Below are 21,529 nucleotides of genomic sequence, written 5' to 3' on the forward strand. Positions count from 1 at the left end.
TAACTTTTTGAATCAAAATAATCAAAATTAAGAAAAAATTTTCTTCAACCAAGATTTATTCCATTTTCCTAAATATTCTCTTGACTCAAGATAATTCTCTTTGAACCAAGATAACCTTTCGGTCAGTGTACGATCATTTTTCACCAAGTTACAGCCTTTCAAAAATCACTAAAAAATTTACAAAATTTTTCTGCTTCTTTAATTTTTTGCATTAGTGTGTTATTATTATTATTATTCAAATTTAATTTTTATTATTATTGTTTTATTTTTTTTTTTTTTTTCATGTTTAGAAAAGCAATCAAACTATTGATTAATAAGAAAATTAGAGGCATATTTTGTAAAATAAATATATAAACAATTAGCAACCAAAACAAAAAAAAGTTATTTTATTTTTATCAATGAAATTACTTAAATTTCAAGTTAAGTAAGTCACTAATAAATGTTGGTGTTTTAGTAAAAATTAATTTAAACGTTTAAAATTGATTAAAGTGAAAAATATTTTTTTTTTTTTGTTTTGGTTGCTAATTGTTTATCTATTTGCTTTGCAAAAGTTTCCTTGAATTTTTCGTCGAATTTCCGTCAACTTCGGTCTTTTCCGTTTTTGACGACAATTTATATGCAACTTCCTCTACAATTCCACGTAAATTTACTACCTAAATTAGAATGCAAGTTTATTTCAATTGACTAGAAAAAAGTTGTCGTCAATTTTCAGGCAAATTTTATGTCAATTTATTGTTGATTTGACTTGAAAAATTGTTAAGTATTTTTTTACCATCAAATTGTAGTGTTATTATGTATAAATTTGCTTACCTTCTGATATGGTAAGAATGAACATTACTGACTGTTTTTTTTTCGTAAAAAGTAATTTCTAAATTGAAGAAAAATTAACCGCAAATTTTTCTTTTCAACTTTTGCTGTTAAAGTGACAGCAAATTCGGGCTGCAGATTTCAGGTAATTTAACATCAAATTACTGTCAATTCTAAACTAAAGTGGCTATTAGGGCACCTTATCCATGACAATAAAGTTAGCAGACATTTAAAAAATATTTCGATTATTTTTAAAAACGATTAACTGTAGAAAAAAATATTTTGAAAAATTGCACATATAGTTGATGAAATTTCCGACATGTGCATTTTTTTAAAAAAATTTTTTTGAATTTCAAATGTCTGCTAACTTTACCATCATACCTTATCCACAAATTAACTTCAAGCTACTGCCGTATTCTAAAGCCAACGTAAAGGAAAATGTTAAAAAGCAAACAATTACCTTTAAGTTGACAGTAAATTGTCTGTAACTTGAATTCACTTTGACTACAAGTCTTACTGTCAGACAATGACGTTAAGTTGATTAAAAGTTTCACTTCAAATTGATGGCAAGTTTTTCTGTCAAATTACATTCAGTTTACGGCCGCAGATTTACAACAATTTGCACGCAGGTATTATCCAGCCAATTATTGCCAGAAACTTGTCGTTAAGTTAACCGTAAAATGTTTCACTGTGCAGAATTTGTCAAGCAATTATATTTAGAGTGTGGCTATCAGGGATCAGGGTATTTTTCATTTAAAATACTCTACCGCGTACGCAAAAAGATGCGTAGAACGGAATTGGTCGCCTGTAGAAGAAAGAGCATAAAACACCATCTGTCTTATTATATTTGAACGATTTCCACTTATTGAGACTGACCATGTAGGAGTACTACCAACGACACATGCGTGAGTAACAGTTACAGAGATTGGAAACACGTGTTGGAAAGGTTATAAAACATCAATTTAAAGACAACATTTCTGCTAAGAATTTTATAAAATCGTTTTGATAACAATTGTGAAAAAAAACGTCAGTACACGTATAATTTAAATACAAGATTCGTTAAATATCAAGGTAATTTTGAAATTTTTACAAACATTTGCGCAGTATCAGATTGTTTATAAAATTTTTTTTTTATTAGTTGGTCTATTGCAACATATATTAATAATGTATCCATTGATTTGATATTTTTTTATACATAAATCTGCTATGGTCCTTAAGTTAATGGACAACTAACAATTTTTGAATTTATTTTTCAACAAATCAATACGAAAAAAAAAAAGACAACTTTAAATGAGAACGTAAAAAATTTATAGGTGCAATTTAAACAAATTTTTTTTTTTTTTTATATAATTTATCGTTTTGAGTAGAATGAAAAAATTTTCAACCCCTAGCGAATTCGGTTACACTGAAAAAATATTTAAAACATACCTGGTATTTGAGTATGATTTCGGTATGTTTTCAGTAGAATTCTAAAAGTATACTCAAATTATACTCATCCATAACAAAAATTTAGGTATGTTTTTGAACAATTTATACCGAAGTTATACTGAGATAAAAAAATTGGTGGAGGGTCGACTCCTCAGAGGGCCACTTTTGTGTTGTGAGCTGCTGTAGAGGATCTGGGGCTGAGTAAAAATATTTTTTGACCATGAATTGTATTTATTTGACTTATGTCCGTGCCCACGGATGATGAAGAATTGATTTCAAGTCAATTGATCCCCGAAAAAAAAATCTATCGGTTGACCCTGCAGACCTCAAGACAAGAGGAAATTTATAATGAGTGGCCCTAGGAACAGAATATTTGCTACAGTAAATGAATATGGCAATGATCTAAACTTTTTCGATAGTAGTTACACTACTTTTAAAAAAGCTGTATCAAAAATGTTGAGTGATTTCTAAATATGTAATTTTGTATTATTATTAAACAGATGGAGTTAATTATAATTATAGTCGAGCAATTATTTTTACACTTATATATTATTATTATGTTAAACTATTGTAAATTGCAGATAGCGTTAAATAAATAAATAAATAAATAAAAATAAATAAATAATTGTTACAGAAAATGTTTCAAAAAGATAGTCCACCAAGACCTAATGAGTTTGATGATTTTGACGAAAATGATATGGTTTATGTGGATGATATAGATGAAGTGATCGATTTAGAATCAGATTTGCAACATGATAGGATGGAAGAGGATGAATTAGAAACCGATGATGCCGTTACTGTTTTCAAGCATCACAAAGGTACTGATAGTATTTCATTTGCTAGCATTAAATTATAATAATGAAATATATTTATTATTTCTCACGTTAAGGGGTTAGGGGTACTCAGAGGCCTGAAAAAATGATGATTTTCAATAATTTTTTTTTTGTAGTTAATTACTTTATTTGACAAAAATAAAAACATAGCTTTATTAGAACACGTTTCGATTTGACTTCACGAAAATTTCAAAAAAAAAAATTAATAATTCAAAAAGTTATCGCTGTTTTTGTAGAGCCCGTTCCTCCCGAAGTCCTTTGCGGTGATCATCATAAGTCCTTGGAGATTCATCTAAAATCAATCGGACAAGAAAAATTAGTTTTATTAATAGATAATCTTGTGCCTGATCGAAGCTTTTTTTTTTTTTTTCGAAATTAACAAAATGGCGGCCTCAGGAAATTTTTTTCAAATTTTCGAGAAAAAAACCGACAGTTTATTGTTAAAAAAAAATCGAAATTTTTGAAAAAAAAAAAAATCCTTCGATCAGGCACGAGTTTTTAATGTATTTCAAAAGTACAATAAATTTTATTGAAATCTACCGAGCAGTTTTTAAGTTACAGTGATCACCAGTTCAGAAAACATAGTTTTGAGAAAAACGCATTTAAAGTTTTGCTATGGATTTATGTCGAATTATAAGAATTATTTAATAACTTACACTGAGTCATCTATTCCTGGACCATATAATAGCTCTTCAGCCGTCATAGCAGCTTCCAAAATATCGATTTGCTGGTGCCTACGTTGCAATCGACCTTCTCGGGCGTTATCATTAGCGCGCTTATCTGCTACTTTGATACGTGCAGCATCCATTCTTTCTGCATACCGATGAGAATTAGGCCCACAATTAAGTCCTAGTGTATTCATCAAGACTAATAATGAATTTATACCCTCATTAAATATACACATAGCAACGTATGCAGCTATTTGTACGATAGTAAAACTAGTATTTACCGTTTTTGGGCATATTTTCCATACTAGTTGGTTAAAGCTTTCATTATTATTCTGATTGAATCCACCTACACATCTTGAAAGTAAATTTTCACTACTAAGATCTTCGTATATAGGCTTGATAGCTTTTAAAACATCAGAAGGTAAGGGAGAATAATCGTGAGAATAGGTATCAAGCTCTCCTCTTGCTTCAGCGCGCTGGTAAGAGCACCAAGATTCTTCGCCTTTTGGACACATATCATGATTCGGTTTTTCATCACTCGAGCCGTAGTGATAAAAGGTTGCCATTATAGCAGATTTCATATTTTCAACAGGAAGGAATATATTCATTTCCACAGTTATTACATGCAACTACAATTTTGAATCCCAGCCCACGTGTACTTGCTGTTTGAAACACTACATTTCCATCACATTTTTTACATTTTATAAGAGCAGAAATTGCAGTGAATACCTGAATAAAATTTATTATTCGAAATTCAGTACTGCTGTCTTCAGGTACATCATCTTCAGTGTTTTGTTTTAATTTTTTAGAAGATGTACTCTGAATACTTTCATCACGTTCGGCTGTTTTCGGATTAAAAACATTCTTTCTTTTGACTGAACGCGACTTATTAATTTTTTCAGAACTCCGAAGTTCTCTTGAAACCTTTCTAGAATCACGTCCCATGGTTAATAATTTAATTCACTTGAGAAATAATTTATCACAAAACTATCGACTGATCAGTGCAACGACTACAGGTATACTGGCAACCAAAAATTATTTTTCAGTTCTTGTACTACCTACAAATTGTGAATATATATATATATATATATATATATATATATATATATATATATATATATATATATATATATATATATAATTATACATACATTAAAATGGGGAGATATTCATGACAATGAAACCCGAAAGGTCGGTTGCTTGCAGCTGTTTCTAGCTACCTGCTCTCGAATGCCACGTAGCACCCGAGCGTCCTTTGGTCATTGTTAAATAACTCGAAAAGAATTTGTCGGATTCACTTCAAATTTTCACACAATATTTTTAAAATATTATACTTTAAGAAAATGCAAAAAAAAAAAAATCGATTTTTTGAAAATTCTGACTACCCCTAACCCCTTAAGTATATTGTAGAGCCAGTAATTTGTGGATCTTTAACAAATGATGGGAAGATTGCAGTTACCGGTGGGCAAGATGATGTCGCTTATATCTGGAATACAGAATCCGGAGAAATAATTTATGAATGCAATGGACACAAAGACAGCATTATTTTTGCTGAATTCAGTCCTGATAATTCTTACGTAGCAGCTGGAGATCTGAGTGGCATCATTCAGGTTTGGAGAATGCGAGATAAAGTTCTTGTTTGGAGTTACAATATGGGAGATGCGTCGGTATGTAATAAATGCATTTTGATATTTTGAATTAACAAATTATATTTATTATATGTAAATTAGGGTGATCCAAAAAATAACAAATTTTTTTTTTTCTCGGAAACAGGCTTAAAAGTTTTATTTAGATAAAAAAAGACACCTGTGAAAATTAGAGCTCTTAATATTAACATTAAGAGGTTCCTCATCGCACTTTTCTATTTTCGATAAGAATAACATGGAAAAAAATTTTTTTACGTCTTCTGATTTTTATAAGTAGTTAACGATGTGTTATAGGAATAATTGGCAGGCATATTTTTGTAGGTAATTGAATGCTCTACAAAAAAAGTTTCTTATTATTTTTTGATAAATCTATTTGTTCAAAAGTTATTTAAGGTTGAAGTTAAATTCATATTAAATTTTGAGATCTTTTTACTTTTCCGGCGAAACTATCAGACCTATTACAAAATATCATGGGACCTTTTTTGTAGACAATTTTATTCCCTACAAGTTATTTCCAATAAAGTTTTTTCGAATTCTGCATTGTTTTCTAGTTATTTTTATTTTAATGTCAAGCTCTTAAAATCGATCAGAAGACTATTTTTTCTATGAGCATGACATTAAAATAAAAATAACTAAAAAACAATGCGGAATTCGAAAAAACTTTATTGGAAATAACTTCGAGGGAATAAAATTGTCTACAAATAAGGTCCCATGATATTTTGTAATAGGTCTGATAGTTTCGCCGGAAAAGTAAAAAGATCTCAAAATTTAATATGAATTTGATTTCAACCTTAAATAACTTTTGAACCAATAGATTTATCAAAAAATGATAAGAAACTTTTTTCGTAGAGCATTCAATTACCTACAAAAATATGCCTGCCAATTATTCCTATGACGCATCGTTAACTACTTATAAAAATCAGAAGACGTAAAAAAAAATTTTTTCCACGTTATTCTTATGGAAAATAGAAAAGTGCGATGAGGAACCTCTTAATGTTAATATTAAGAGCTCTAATTTTCACAGGCGTCTTTTTTTATCTAAATGAAACTTTTGAACCTGTTTCCGAGAAAAAAAAAAATTGTTATTTTCTGGATCACACTAATGTATATTAATATTATCATTGCAATTCGATTTACAGTGGATGAAATGGCATAATGTTGCAAACATTATTTTTGCTGGTAGTGTAGAAGGTGAAATTTATATGTGGAAAATTCCAAGTGGTGAATGTAAAGTATTCCAAGGGTATGGTCATAAAACAGAGGCTGCAGCCATTACATTTGATGGTACGTTTTATTTCTTGTAATCCAAAACGTCACTTAATAATTTAATAGTATTATGGTTATTATTACTAGTTTCCAAGACTTCAACCTTAACCCTTCGTCCGTCGCTCCTTGAGCTCGAAAACAGCGGGAAGTTTTAGGGCTGGCCCGTAGGGTCAACTGATAGACAGATTTTTTTCTTAAACATATACATTAGGGTGGCGCAAAAAAACCGACTATTTTTTTTTTTGATCTCGCATGAAAATTTGTTGGTTTACGATGTTTTAAGAAGCCTCTCCAAAAGTCAGCTCGATAAAAAATTTTCAAGAGGTCGCTCATGAATTTTGAAAATATCAAAAATTATCAAAATTCGGATTTTTACTTCTAAATTTTTTCTTTCTCGTGGCAGCAATAGTTTATATTTGTGAAACCATGACCGCGCTGAAAATTTCAGCCCCAAATTTAAATATTTAAACGGCGCTCAAGAATTTTGAATTTTAACTGATAATATGTAACTAATACTTTGAATTAGTTTTTGTATTTTTTTATAACTCAATTATTGTCATTTCAGTAGAATATAATTTTTGCATAACCAAAAATATACAGGACAGTCTTAAACAATAAAATTTGGTGAGTTTTGAATAAGCGAAAAAACTTACAAATTGAATTAAAAAATAAAAAAGTATGCAAATAATTTATTATTTCTATTTCTCGGGTTATATTTTCATTCATTGTCATGCAAATTGATGGTAAAAAAATCGAGAAGCTTTGTTATTAATATTTAAGAGTCGCTCGAAAATGTCCAAACGATAGCACTCGGAAACTGTTGGGAATTTAGGTATGGTAATCGTGAATGAAACAAATCATTTTATTAAGCAAATGAATATTATATCTTTTATTAAAATACGCGCTCTAGGGTATGTCTTCACTCGTAAGAGATTTAGCTTAGACTAACTTATTCTTTTAATATTATTTAACACTGAGGTCCAACAACCTCTCCTCTTTTTGTATAACAAAGATCTCTAAATTCAAAATATATATATTAGACTGGGCCCAAAAAAATCGACTATTTTTTTTTTTTAACGATACTGTGGAAATACTATTTGGGATGACAAAAAAAAGTTATTGTGAAAATTTGAGCCCTTAATATGGATATTAAGAGGTGTATCATCGCAATTTTCGATTTTTTTCTAAATGAGCGGGTTTTCGTCTCATAACTCTCAATCCATCGAGATAAACGAAATCGACTCAGATACATTTTTTGAAGGAAATTGAATGTTCTACAAAAAAGATCTGATTGAAATTTTTCGTCAGATGAACCGTTTCCTTATAATCATGCTTTGAACATTGGTATGATTTTAAAATTTGATTGTTCAAATTTGGAGTTTTGTTATTCATGTAAAAATAAGTTTCTGGAAAAAGCCAATGAATATTCTTAAAAAAAATTGAATGCTCTACAAAAAAAGTCTCTTAACAATTTTCGCTAAATTCACTCCTTCAAAAGTTATTCAAGGTTGAAGTTATGTAAAACGACTTCAATAATCTTGAATAACTTTTGAAGGAGTGAATTTAGCGAAAATTGTTAAGAGACTTTTTTTGTAGAGCATTCAATTTCCTTCAAGAATATTCATTGTCTTTTTCCGGAAACTTATTTTTACATGAATTACAAAATTCCAAAGTTGAACAATCAAATTTTAAAATCATACCAACGTTCAAAGCATGATTATAAGGAAACGGTTCATCTGACGAAAAATTTCAATCAGACCTTTTTTTTAGAGCATCAAATTTCCTTCAAACAATGTATCCGAGTCGATTTCGTTTATCTCGATGGATTGAGAGTTATGAGACAAAAACCCGCTCATTTAAAAAAAATCGAAAATTGCGATGATACACCACTTAATATCAAAATTAAGGGCTCAAATTTTCACAATAATTTTTTTTTGTCATCCCAAATAATATTTACACAGTATCGTTAAAAAAAAAAATAGTCGATTTTTTTGGCCCAGTCTAGTAAACATATACATATTTTGAACTCAACTTAAATATATATACTACGACTTAAATGCAACACTGTTCGAAATAATATTTCGAACAGAATATTTAGTAAAGAAAAATAATTAAATAAAGTATATATAAGAACAAAGATTGATTTTTGTACAGAGAATCCAACAGAAACATTCAAAATTCTTGAGCGAGGTTTAAATATTTAAATTTTGGGCTTAAATTTTCAGCGTAGTCATGATTTCACAAATATAAACTATTACTGCCACGAAAAAAAAAAAATTTGAAATAAAAAAGTCGAATTTCTATAATTTTTGGTATTTTCAAAATTCGTGAGCGACCTCTTGAAATTTTTTTAACGAGCTGATTTTTGGAGAGGCTTCTTGAAACATCGTAAATAAACCAACAAATTTTCATGCGAGATCGAAAAAAAAAAAATAGTCGGTTTTTTTGCGCCACCCTAATATACATTTTGTTCTCTCAGTGGAGGGTTTCAAATTTATGGAAGAATTATCAAGTATAAAAAAAAAATGTTTTTTCAATTTTTCCAAATCGCTTTTCTTAAGGGGGGGGGGGTAGGGTTTTTAAATGATTTTTGAAAATTTTTTTTTTCAATTTTTTTTCTGAATGAACAATATGTCAAGAATATTGTGTACAAATTTTAAATCAATCCGAGTAAAACTAACGGAGTTACAGCGTTTCAAATGACCGGCCGGTATATCTGATTCTTATACCTGCCCGACCTGCCCCTACATACTTCTAGTAGAAATCAGCTGCAATTTTCTTTGTTCTTACGAATCCCTTTCTCCGGCTGTGTGTCTTTCAAAGGATGTAAACTGATGACTCAATATACGTATAAAAATTCATATTCTTTGATTGATAGTTTATTCCAAATTTTCACGAATAAAAAACTTTAAATGGATTTTCCCGAAAACGTTATTTTTAAAGTCCGTGAACATCATAACTCAAAATGTACTGAACCGATCCTTTTAAAAATTTGAACATTACTTCTTCACATAAATCAACAGGTAACTACGAAGAGTATTTTTTTGTTTTTCATTTTTTTCTATTTTTTAATAACAAATTAACCGCGATTTTTTTAGCTAAAATCGCGTTTTCACTTCCAAGTGCTGCAAAAAATCGAAAAAAAAAAAAAAAAAAACTCTTCGTGGTTACCTCGAGAAATACATCAACTTTAAAATGCATATCAATTTTTTTTTTCCGATGATCCGGTAACGAGTTATGATGTTCACCGCAAAACGACTTTTTTTCGAGGTGCCTCCGGAGATTCAACGTCACCAGCTTATTAATCAATATTTTTCGTTGAAAATTTTTTCTGATATTCTTTAAAAGTTGTACAATAATATGTGATTAAGTTTAATGAAATTATATTACTCATCTGGCCGGGAAAAAATCACAAAAATATGCTTTTTTTTCGCCTTTAAAACCCTACCCCCCCCCCCCCCCCTTAATCAGGGAAGACTTGATTAGTCTACAAAGACGTTGCAATCCTATAAACTAAAAATTCCAGTAACTGTTATTTTTATTAATAATTAATGTTTAGGAAAAAAGTTAGTAGCAGGATATAAAGATGGAACAATTCGTGTATTGGATTTAAAAGAAGGTTCTGTACAAACAACGATACCAGGAAACTCAGCACATTCAGACGCTATCACAAATTTAGAGTGTCAAGCTGATGGCAAGTTGATTTTATCTGCAGCAGTTGACGGAAGGACAGTTCTCAGTACAACTCAGAATGGAAAGATTGTCAGTATACTTCAAAACTTACAAGAAAATAAGTCGGTTGAGACAAATGAGGATGATGCCGACACTCAATCTCAATCTCAAGAAAATTGGCCTGAATCAGTAGCGTTCTGTAGAAATCTTGAGCTTCATCTGGCGGCTTCAGGTACAATCAATGGAGAATTATTTATCTGGGATACTTCCAAACAAGTAATAAGACATAAAATAACCCAAGAAAGAGGCATCACGAAACTTGAATGGATAGCAAACACACCGTTTATATGTACTGCTGGATTAGACGGTATTGTAAGATTTTATGATGCGAGAACAAAGGAATGTCTTAAAGAATTATCTGGACATTCTGATACTATTTTAGATTTACATGTTTGCAGGTAATTATTTAATTTTTTTGTTATTTTTTAACAATTGCATGCCTTAAGCGCGAGCGTAAGTATGCTCTACTCTCGCCTAAAAATAAATAAACTGGAGTCCGTCAGAGTTTTATTTAAATAAATAATAATATAGTGGTTAAAGTAGATCGGCCTTTATACCCCAATAAAAGAAAATATCAATGGTCATTTTTCTAAACAATAAACAGCTGGTCCAACCCACAATTTGGATAAAAAATGAATTTTTCAGAAAAACCCTGATTAAAAAAGTGAATTGAAAAGTATTGAAAATGATGAGAAATGAATCCTTTCGAATACTTTCTATACCCCAAGGTATTCATTTTGACATAAAATGAATACTTTTCAATCCCAAAATATTAAAAGAATTTCTGAACTTCCGAGGAATTGAAAAAGATTCGAATGAATTGATATTTTTAATCTTTCTGAATCCTTCTCAATACCTAAATAATCCGACATTTCGGATCAAGTGTGGGATTGAAAAAGATTGAAATGAATTGAAATTTTTGAATCTTTCTGAATCCTTCTCAATACCTAAATAATATCACATTTCGGGTCATGTGTGGAATTGAAAAAGATTGAAATGAATTGAAATTTTTTAATCTTTCCGAATCCTTCTCAATACCTAAATAATCCGATATTTCGATCAAGTGTGGGATTGAAAAAGATTGAAATGAATTGAAATTTTTGAATCTTTCTGAATCCTTCTCAATACCTAAATAGTCCGATATTTCGGATCAAGTGTGGGATTGAAAAAGATTGAAATGAATTGAAATTTTTGAATCTTTCTGAATCCTTCTCAATACCTAAATAATATCACATTTCGGGTCATGTGTGGAATTGAAAAAGATTGAAATGAATTGAAATTTTTTAATCTTTCCGAATCCTTCTCAATACCTAAATAATCCGATATTTCGATCAAGTGTGGGATTGAAAAAGATTGAAATGAATTGAAATTTTTGAATCTTTCTGAATCCTTCTCAATACCTAAATAATATCACATTTCGGGTCATGTGTGGAATTGAAAAAGATTGAAATGAATTGAAATTTTTTAATCTTTCCGAATCCTTCTCAATACCTAAATAATCCGATATTTCGATCAAGTGTGGGATTGAAAAAGATTGAAATGAATTGAAATTTTTGAATCTTTCTGAATCCTTCTCAATACCTAAATAGTCCGATATTTCGGATCAAGTGTGGGATTGAAAAAGATTGAAATGAATTGAAATTTTTGAATCTTTCTGAATCCTTCTCAATACCTAAATAATATCACATTTCGGGTCATGTGTGGAATTGAAAAAGATTGAAATGAATTGAAATTTTTTAATCTTTCCGAATCCTTCTCAATACCTAAATAATCCGATATTTCGATCAAGTGTGGGATTGAAAAAGATTGAAATGAATTGAAATTTTTTAATCTTTCCGAATCCTTCTCAATACCTAAATAGTCCGATATTTCGGATCAAGTGTGGGATTGAAAAAGATTGAAATGAATTGAAATTTTCGAATCTTTCCGATTCCTTCTCAATACCTAAATAGTCCGATATTTCGGATCAAGTGTGGGATTGAAAAAGATTGAAATGAATTGAAATTTTTGAATCTTTCTGAATCCTTCTCAATACCTAAATAATTTCACATTTCGGGTCATGAGTGGGATTGAAAAAGATTGAAATGAATTGAAATTTTTGAATCTTTCCGAATCCTTCTCAATACCTAAATTGAAATGATGAAAGATTGAATTCTTTTCAATACTTTCGAATTCCACTTTGGAATTGGAAAGTATTCAAACGATCGAAATTTCAATTCCATTCAATACTTTCCAAAACCGCCGAGGGATTGAAAAGAATTGAGATAATTTTCAATACTTTTCAATTCACTTTTTTAATCAGGGAAATCCTGTAAAATACATGTAACACTCCTCTTGTAATCTCCATAACTTTCGAAAAACAAAACTAATTCTTTTAAATTTTATTTCAATATATCCGTAAATTCGTTATAACAAACTGATTAAAAAACCACAACTCTATTATTATTCGTTTGATTATAAAATAATAAAATGTGTACTGTCGAAGCTAAAAAATTTACATCTCAGGCTGCCATATATAAAAAAAATATATAGACAGAGTTAGTGAAGACCTGCTTCTTCTATCGGAGCGTGCTAGATGACGTTAGCAAAGATTTCCATTCTATCCGCGGGAATTTTTTAATATTTTCTATAATAATTTTCTATTATAGTTTAATAGTTCCTTAAATGTAAGCAAAAAAAAAGAAAAAAAATAGGAGTCTTTTTGAAAAAATTAACAAATCGTAACGTAAACATTTAATCTAAATAATTCGTGTATGACACGACCGCTTAAGGCATGCTCATTTGGATTTTCCAAACTTTTTTTTTTAAATGCAATTTCTATATTTTCAGAAATAATACGAAAATCTTAACAACATCTGAAGATTGTACCGCCAGAATTTTTGATGTTACCGACTTGCAATTTAAATAGGGCAGCATTAAATATGATTATAAGTAATGATTTTGATAATAATTTATGAATATTAACTTTGTAGCAAATTTGTTTTATTTTTAATAATTATTTTCAACCCTACAAATACTCGTTTAATTAGAATATTATTTTTATATAAAATATATACCATCTGATAATAGATTTATCAGGAAGAATGAGTTTGAGAAATTATTAATAAAATGAGAGCATTATAAATCTTTGGTTATTTTTTTGGCTAAATCTTTACACAGTAATAAATATTGAGAATCTGTGTTAAAAATGTTCAGTGTTAAGTTTTTTGTGTTGATTATTTTGTGTTAAATCAACACATTTGTGTGTTACGCAAAAATTTGAAATCTATCTACTATTCAAAACTTTAAAAATTTTACCTAGTACACAAATCCAAATTATCAGCATTCATCAAAAGGTTGATTTTGAAATTTATACAAAATTTATGTTGAAAACTCAATGAATAGTCACGGAAGAATTATTAGAAACATTAAAGTGAACTCGATATTTTATGAATGTCACTCTGAGAGAAAAAAATGTAAGGTAAATGTCCCAATACCGGAACAGGACCTAATACCGAAACGATTTGAAAATCATTATATTATATTATAACTCGTACGCGATGAAATTAAATAAAACTTTCTTTATTTAAAACCTTAATCTTTTAGCTACAAAATAGGATATAAAATAGATTTTATAATATATCCGAAATATAACGAAAAAAATGTTAATTTTATTGACTGGCTAAATCAAGTGCAATATTGATTATTACTGGAGCCCTAAAATTTGATGCAGTATGCATGATTGTTAGAAAAAATGCATTAAATATAAATAAACTCTAATTTAAATCATAAAAAATAAATTTTTGTGTTTAGTTTTTTTTTTTTTAATTATTTTTATAGTATATTCTCAAATGATTTATTTTATTTCTATTCTTCAGTTCAAAATATTTATTTTTATTGAATATTTAATCATTTAAAAATTTTAAATACATTTTACATTATGAGTGTGACATAGCAGACATCAGACAAATTTAAAACTATTAATAAATCGAGTAAATAATTAATGGAATAAAATTTCAAAAAATGCGCATTCAAAAAATTTAGAAATTAATAGTCCTTTTTTTTATAAATATTATTTTTACATTATTTATCTTATTTATTTATAATTTTAAAGTTGTCCGATGTCTGCTACATCCACACTCGTTTTACATTAATATTATTTAATAATTATTAATATTTTCATTATGAATAAATGCAAAAAATAACTCATTTTATTTACTGTTCCGGGATTAGGACAACCGAATTCCCGTATTGGGACAAGGCTATTTCAGCGTTCCGGTATTGGGTCTTTTGGGTATCATAGAAAAAAAATTTTTTTTTATATTAAATTTAAGAAAAATGAACTAATTTGATTATTTTTGAATAGTAAAATGTCTATTCTATATGATGTAATAAATTATTTTGGTTTATAATCTATTTGAATATTTTTTAAAACGATAAAAATCAGTCGTATGCCCTTCGTCGTTCCGGTATTGGGACATTTACCTTATATTTAAAAAAAAAATGCTTAAGTACTCTAGTTACTTAAATAGTGCCAAGTAATTTATTTACTTGCTTAATACTGAGAAGAAAATTTGATTTTGTCAAAAAAATATTACGAGACATGTCTTTTTATTTAATAGTGTTCAGATAAGTTTTGAATCTTAACAAACGTTTGTTTTTAAATGAATAATTTTACCATACCTAAGATTCGAGCCTAGACCGATTACGCGAGATTTTTCTCTCTGTTATATATAGTCAGTATAAACCTTGTAATATACTAATGATAAAAAAGAGAACAATATCTAACCATTTAGGAATAAAAATAATAGGGTTTAAGAAGGTAAATTTAAATGCTTGCATATTTAAATGGTTAAAATTTAAGTAAATGTTGTAACCCTGATTAAAAAAGTGAATTGAAAAGTATTGAAAAAGATGAGAAATGAATCCTTTCGAATACTTTCTATACCCCAAGGTTTTCATTTTAACATAAAATGAATACTTTTCAATCCCAAAATAATAAAAGAATTTCTGAACTTCCGAGGAATTGAAAAAGATTGAAATGAATTGAAATTTTTGAATCTTTCTGAATCCTTCTCAATACCTAAATAATCCGACATTTCGGATCAAGTGTGGGATTAAAAAAGATTGAAATGAATTGAAATTTTTGAATCTTTCCGAATCCTTCTCAATACCTAAATAATCCTATATTTCGGGTCATGTGTGGGATTGAAAAAGATTGAAATGAATTGAAATTTTTGAATCTTCCTGAATCCTTCTCAATACCTAAATAATTCCATATTGGAAGGTATTGAAATGATGAAAGATTGAATTCTTTTCAATACTTTTGAATTCCATTTTAAGAATTAGAAAGTATTCAAATGCTCGAAATTTCAATTCCATTCAATACTTTCCAAAACCGCCGAGGGATCGAAAAGAATTGAAATAATTTTCAATACTTTTCAATTCACTTTTTTAATCAGGGAACAAATTAGCAGCACAAATTTCAAGTGGCCAGGTTCATATTTACAGTATACTAACTTTTTCCAGTTTCACAAAAAATTCAAAAGCATAACTTTTGAAGGCGTCTAGGCTGAGTGATTCTGTGACTTCAATTGATAATTCTCTCCAGAGTTGAATTGCGGAGATTACAAATGAATGCTCGAAGATTGTAATCGAGAAGTTGCAATGAATTTCGCTGCAATTCTGTCAGATCTTCTGATCTCTGATTATGTCCATTTTATCACAATATTTTTTACTGCGTGTAAAGAAAAAATCCTAGAAAGCTAAATTTCAAAAAGAAGTAACTCGGAAGTTAATCTTTTGAAAAAGTTTATTGTAATATTTCAAATAATAATTACTTTAAAAAATTAAATGATTATTTCGATAAAAAATTAGTCGTTAATTTCATTCTTCAACAGATGAAGTTTATCTTGATACCATTGATTATCAAGAATATATTCTGTTCCTTCCCAATTAAAATGTGTAGGGCCTTGATTTTCACCATTTTCAAATTTAAAACGTGAACTGAATTCAATAGCAAGCTTTGATTTCAGTAGTCCAATTCCATTTGCTGTTAGTGGACCCGGGTGATAAACTCTACCAGTTTTAATATTCATAAATATTTTATGTGGATGAAACGGTACCTAATTTTATGATATTTTAGTAAATTGTTAAAAATATTTGCTATTTTACAGAATTTATTATACAAACCACTAGAGAATCTTCAGCGTAGCCGTAGCTTAGAAAATAATCATCGTTTTTATTTTTAATTACATGAGTAAAGACAATCGGCAAATCATCACAACTTACATAATTTTTTTCTCTACCACACAACGATAAATATGGAAACTCATTAGCATATCGATTCGAATCATTTATCTTTAGCCTTTTAAAGAAAAAAGTGAGAAATTTTTTTTCTAAAACAAAAACAATTTAAATAACGTTTATAAATATTCATTAAATTACAATAATAAATATATACATATTATAAATTAATTAAAATACTTTATAAAATAAATTTTCCACTATTGTACGTATTGATTTTTAAACAGTTCTCTATAAAAAAAATTTATGTGGGATTGCATGGGAACCCACAGGAATCCATATAAGTATGGATTTATATAAGAATTTATAGGAATTAATGTAATATAGGAATGTATGGATCTATATAAAAATTTATGCAAGAAATCATGGGTACCCGTGTAAAAAAATTTTTATTCATAATGAATTTAGATCTAAATTTCATCACGAAACTCAGATCGTGACACAAATATAACTTTCATCATGAATTTGTATCAAAAATTTTAATCACGACAAAATTATGACTCAGTTAAATTTTTACCCAAGTGATCTGAAGTTCATTCACTAAATTAATTTTACAATCGAAACTGATTTATGATAATCGAGTACTTGATAGAAGAAATTTATTGGTAATTTCTGAGTCGATAAATTTGACAAAAGGTTTAATTCAGTCAAGTTTCTATCGAAGTCATCCCAAGTCCAATTCAAATACATAATAATAAATTTTTAGAAGTGATACAGATTTACTAGACAAAAAATTGTGGGAGCAAATTCATGATGAAAGTCATATTTGTGTCACGATCTGAGTTTCGTTATGAAATTCAGATCTAAATTCATTAGGAACAAAAATTTTTTTTACACGTATCTGGATTTCCATATGGGGATCCATGTGCGCCTGAATTCTCATATGGTAAATCCATATAGGAAACTGTGGGTCCTTGGATTCCCGTATGAAAAAACAATATATGGTTAAAATATATAAAATCATATATGTTTGCAACAAAAAAATATATGATATATTATATTGTATATTATAAAAATTCATATAGAGATTTTCGCCGATTTAATATAAAATTATATACAGTAGTAAATATATGTATTCCATATATGTAACTTATATGTTTTTTATATTAAGCTATATATACATTTAATATACATTTACATTTACCTTATAATATATTGTATTGATATATTTCTTTTTATATTTAAAATTGTAAAATTTTTATATGAAATATAATATATGGTAGCATATAATTTCTATTATATATGGCACCATATATTTTCTTTGTTATATTTATTTTATTCGGTGTATGTATATGTATATGGGTATGCATATTCGCATCAAATTAACTAATAATTGGAGTTGGTCATACGAATAAGAAAGTTTTTTTTTCCATACACAATGTAAATATATGTTTTATATATGATCAGAATATATTTTTCGTATATGATAGAAATATATATTTTTATGTATGATAAAAATATAGTTTTCGTATATGAAAAGAATATATATTTTCATATATGATAAAAATATATTTTTTGTATATGATTGACATATATATATATATATATTTTATACATACCAGACATATACGGACTCTTATATGATGAGTATTATATTTTTTAATATAAAAAAAAATATATCAGAAAATTTAGTTAAATTCGCCACCTATATTTTCTGATATTTATCATATATTTTCACATATATTTTGACCATATATGTTATTTTCATACGGGTTCCCATGGAGGAACTTTACACAGGAAACTAGTTACCTTGATTCCCATATACGGACTTGGAAATATAGATTGCTTTGTGGAAATTTCATATAGGAATCTGAATTTCTATGTCTATCGTCTATCGATACGCGTATATATGAATAAAAGAACAGATTAATATTCTATTGGTAGGATACTTTTTAACAAAAATTGACTAATTGATACTCTTTGTATCAGTATTTGTAATTAATAAGTTATTGATTTATTTATTATTATTAACTCAAGAAACATTACATCTGTATAGAAATTATAAATAATTTTAATAAAACTCTAAATTAGGAATCGTACAAAGGTATTGTACTCCAGGAAACTTGGTTCTGTAACAATTAAACCGAAGACAGTTCAACCGCGACATTTCAACTGAAAATAACCTGGACCCCCTTATTTGGGTGCCCTCTTATCAGGGATTTTTTGTCGGTTGAAGTGTCGCCGGTTGAATTGTCTTTGGTTTAATAGTCGCGGCACCAGGAAACTTTATGAAAACACATACGTTTTTTATGGTATTTGTATCAATGACATGACGCTTTTTGTTAATTTTCCTGATTCCAAATTTATACTAGATTCCAACATGGATTTGGCATGGTGAGGATTTCCATAGGAACCTATGTAAGAATCTATGCTAGATTCTCAAATGGATTTTTTTTATAAATTTATGAAATTATGAAAAGTATTTTAAAGGATTGGCATTTAAAAATATTAATGATAACTTATCTTAAAACTATTTAATTTTTAAATTCAAAATTTTAATTTTACCTTTAAAACATGACGTAAAATTTTTTATACGAGCATCATCTAAAAATAACTATAATTGTGCAGAAAATAATATTTTTAAATAAATAATTTATGTAATTAAAGAAAAGTCATGATAAAAAAAGTAGACATCAGAAAATTTTTTCATTTTTATAAACAAATTACTTGTAAGTAAAATAAATTTCAAAAAATGCACAAAAAGGTTTTTTAAAATTTTCTAAATAAGAATTTTAATTATTTATTTAAAATGAATAAATTTTTTTTATTGACTGCTACTTTCGATATCAGAACCCTGGTGGAAATTTTTCGGAATTTTCTCTGAAAAACTCAGTTCGAAAGTTCTAAAGACTTTTTTAGAGTTTTTTAAAGAAAATTCCGAAAAATTTCCACCAGGAAAAAAAATAAAAATATGCACCATCCCTTGATGATTGATGAAATAAAAATATTCTCGTATATTAGGCGCTGGAGATTGACCTTGTACATAATTAGCAAAAGATTTTGTGCCAGAAATTATATTAAAACGTGAATATCTTAAAACATTCATCATATTTTTTTATTATGAGTATTTTTAAATATTTAAACGTAATTGGTAAGAAATTTGATTGTAAACTCTTGAGCATATGAGTGTGCGTGTACTAGATATGAGACAATTTATGAATTTTAAATAAATTAAAATAATAAAATTTAAAAAACTGCGCGTACCGATTCTTCAATTATTTAAATACGCATTTTTAAATTTTAATTCTACTCAAACTTTATTCATTTGCCAAAATTTAAAAAATTTTCAATTGTCAGCTAATTCACGCTCATGTAAATGTAGCAGACATGAGATATTTTAAAATTTTAAATACACTAATGCAAAAAATTAAAGGAGCAGAAAAATTTTATAAATTTTTTAGTGATTTTTGGAAGGCTGTAACTTGGTGAAAAATGATCGTATCGAGATTTAAAAAAAGCATTTTACAGCTTAAAATCTCTAGTTTTGGTGCATTTTTTTCAAAATTTTTTAAAAGCTCCGGTTATTGTGCAAACATGAGAAATACCGCGAGACAAAAAATTTCTAAATTAATTTTTTTTTTTCCGAAGAGCCCACGGACCGCGAAAAAATTCTTTTAACTAAACGAATGCATAGTTCGTTTAGCAAATTTATTCAGCTTCAATTTGGTTTTTTTTTTAACCTCGTAGGACGATTTGTCGCAGAGATATCAGCCTTCAAACAGAAAATGATCCTTTTGGCTTTGATCATCGATATTTCAGGTACCAATGATCGCACAGAAAGTTTAAGGGCGGCGGTGAAAACTTGAATAAATTCCCTACAAGACCCTGTCATCATTTTTTGAAAAAAAAAATTTTTTTTATTTTTAACATCCATTAGAAGTAAGCACAAAAAAATGACTTTTTTTGGTTTTTTAGTAAATCAACCGCTACTCTGCAAATATCGATAAAAAAAATAATGTTGCCAGGGACTTTTTTAGCTTAATGTACCCCCAAGACCCCTGTAAATTTTTAAATTGATCCATCGAACCGTTTTTTGGGAATCATCGATCAAATTTTTGCTAAACAATTAAAGGAGCAAGTTTTGTTCCTTTAATTGTGTAATCATAATCAAGATGAAAAAATTGTTTTTTTTTTCGACTTTTCTAAAATTTTTGCGTTGGTGACTCAGCAAATGCAAGGAAATGACAAAAAAAATCGAAGAAAAAAAAAAATTTAGAAATTTTTTGTCTCGCGGTATTTCTGATGTTTGCGCAATAACCGGAGCTTTAAAAAAATTTTGAAAAAAATGCACCAAAACTAGAGATTTCAAGCTGTAAAATGCTTTTTTTTAAATCTCGATACGGTCATTTTTCACCAAGTTACAGCCTTCCAAAAATCACTAAAAAATTTATAAAATTTTTCTGCTCCTTTAATTTTTTGCATTAGTGTAAAATGAGTAAATTAATTTAAATAATAAAATTTAAAAAAAAATGCGCGTACTGATTTTTCAATTATTTAAATACGAATTTTTTAAATTTAATTCTACTCACATTTTATTCATTTATTCCAAAATTTAAAAATGCTAATTGTCAGTTACATTCACACGTAAAATAAATTACAAAAAAAAAGAGTAAAAAAAAATGTTTTTTTCGAGATTGATATAAAAAAATAAAGATCTGTGATTAAATTCCTTTTTAGGATACGTTACAACTTCGATAAAATTCGTAATAATTTTACAACAGAGCAAGTGTCTTAATATGGTCAGACAAGTTTTAGTTTAACATTAATTACCAAGTGAAATATTACTTAACATCTGTATAATTATTTATTAAAAATCAACAGGAAAGTTGCGCCATCACAAAACTACCGAGCCGCCGCCCGGCGG

General features: G+C 28.1%; 3 protein-coding genes across 12 annotated transcripts; 1 reads left to right on the top strand and 2 right to left on the bottom strand.

Annotated features, from left to right (window-relative positions):
• Positions 1-1,697: 1,697 nt before the first annotated feature.
• Positions 1,698-16,155, top strand: LOC130669290 (angio-associated migratory cell protein). 4 transcript variants are annotated; one of them, XM_057472081.1, is made up of 7 exons: positions 1,698-1,878; positions 2,870-3,053; positions 5,147-5,403; positions 6,522-6,666; positions 10,208-10,778; positions 13,210-13,311; positions 15,889-16,155. In XM_057472081.1, the coding sequence occupies exons 2-6, from the start codon at positions 2,873-2,875 to the stop codon at positions 13,286-13,288; spliced, it is 1,233 nt and encodes a 410-aa protein (XP_057328064.1). In that variant the 5' UTR covers positions 1,698-1,878; positions 2,870-2,872; the 3' UTR covers positions 13,289-13,311; positions 15,889-16,155. The 4 variants fall into 4 exon arrangements, with proteins under 4 accessions (XP_057328064.1, XP_057328063.1, XP_057328065.1 ...); XM_057472080.1 differs by lacking the exon at positions 15,889-16,155 and having other exon boundaries at positions 1,699-1,878; positions 13,210-13,522; XM_057472082.1 differs by lacking the exons at positions 1,698-1,878; positions 15,889-16,155 and adding an exon at positions 2,196-2,690 and having other exon boundaries at positions 13,210-13,522.
• On the bottom strand, positions 3,130-4,813 carry LOC130669293 (uncharacterized). Its single transcript, XM_057472091.1, has 2 exons — positions 3,725-4,813; positions 3,130-3,360 (listed from the first exon to the last, which is right to left on the bottom strand). The coding sequence occupies exons 1-2, from the start codon at positions 4,342-4,344 to the stop codon at positions 3,357-3,359; spliced, it is 624 nt and encodes a 207-aa protein (XP_057328074.1). The 5' UTR covers positions 4,345-4,813; the 3' UTR covers positions 3,130-3,356.
• On the bottom strand, positions 14,354-21,516 carry LOC130669291 (UPF0598 protein CG30010). Of its 7 annotated transcripts, none has more exons than XM_057472089.1 (6): positions 21,195-21,427; positions 19,583-19,697; positions 19,171-19,219; positions 16,552-16,757; positions 16,200-16,484; positions 14,358-16,124 (listed from the first exon to the last, which is right to left on the bottom strand). In XM_057472089.1, exons 1-5 carry the CDS (start codon positions 21,203-21,205, stop codon positions 16,233-16,235), a joined length of 633 nt encoding a protein of 210 aa, XP_057328072.1. In that variant the 5' UTR covers positions 21,206-21,427; the 3' UTR covers positions 14,358-16,124; positions 16,200-16,232. The 7 variants fall into 7 exon arrangements, with proteins under 7 accessions (XP_057328073.1, XP_057328072.1, XP_057328068.1 ...); XM_057472087.1 differs by lacking the exon at positions 21,195-21,427 and adding an exon at positions 21,436-21,516 and having other exon boundaries at positions 15,734-16,124; positions 19,583-19,802; XM_057472088.1 differs by having other exon boundaries at positions 15,734-16,124; positions 19,583-19,802; positions 21,353-21,477.
• Between the last annotated feature and the right edge of the window lie 13 nt (positions 21,517-21,529).

The sequence above is a fragment of the Microplitis mediator genome, chromosome 6 (assembly GCF_029852145.1).
Source record: "Microplitis mediator isolate UGA2020A chromosome 6, iyMicMedi2.1, whole genome shotgun sequence".
Classification (NCBI taxonomy): Eukaryota; Metazoa; Arthropoda; class Insecta; order Hymenoptera; family Braconidae; genus Microplitis; species Microplitis mediator.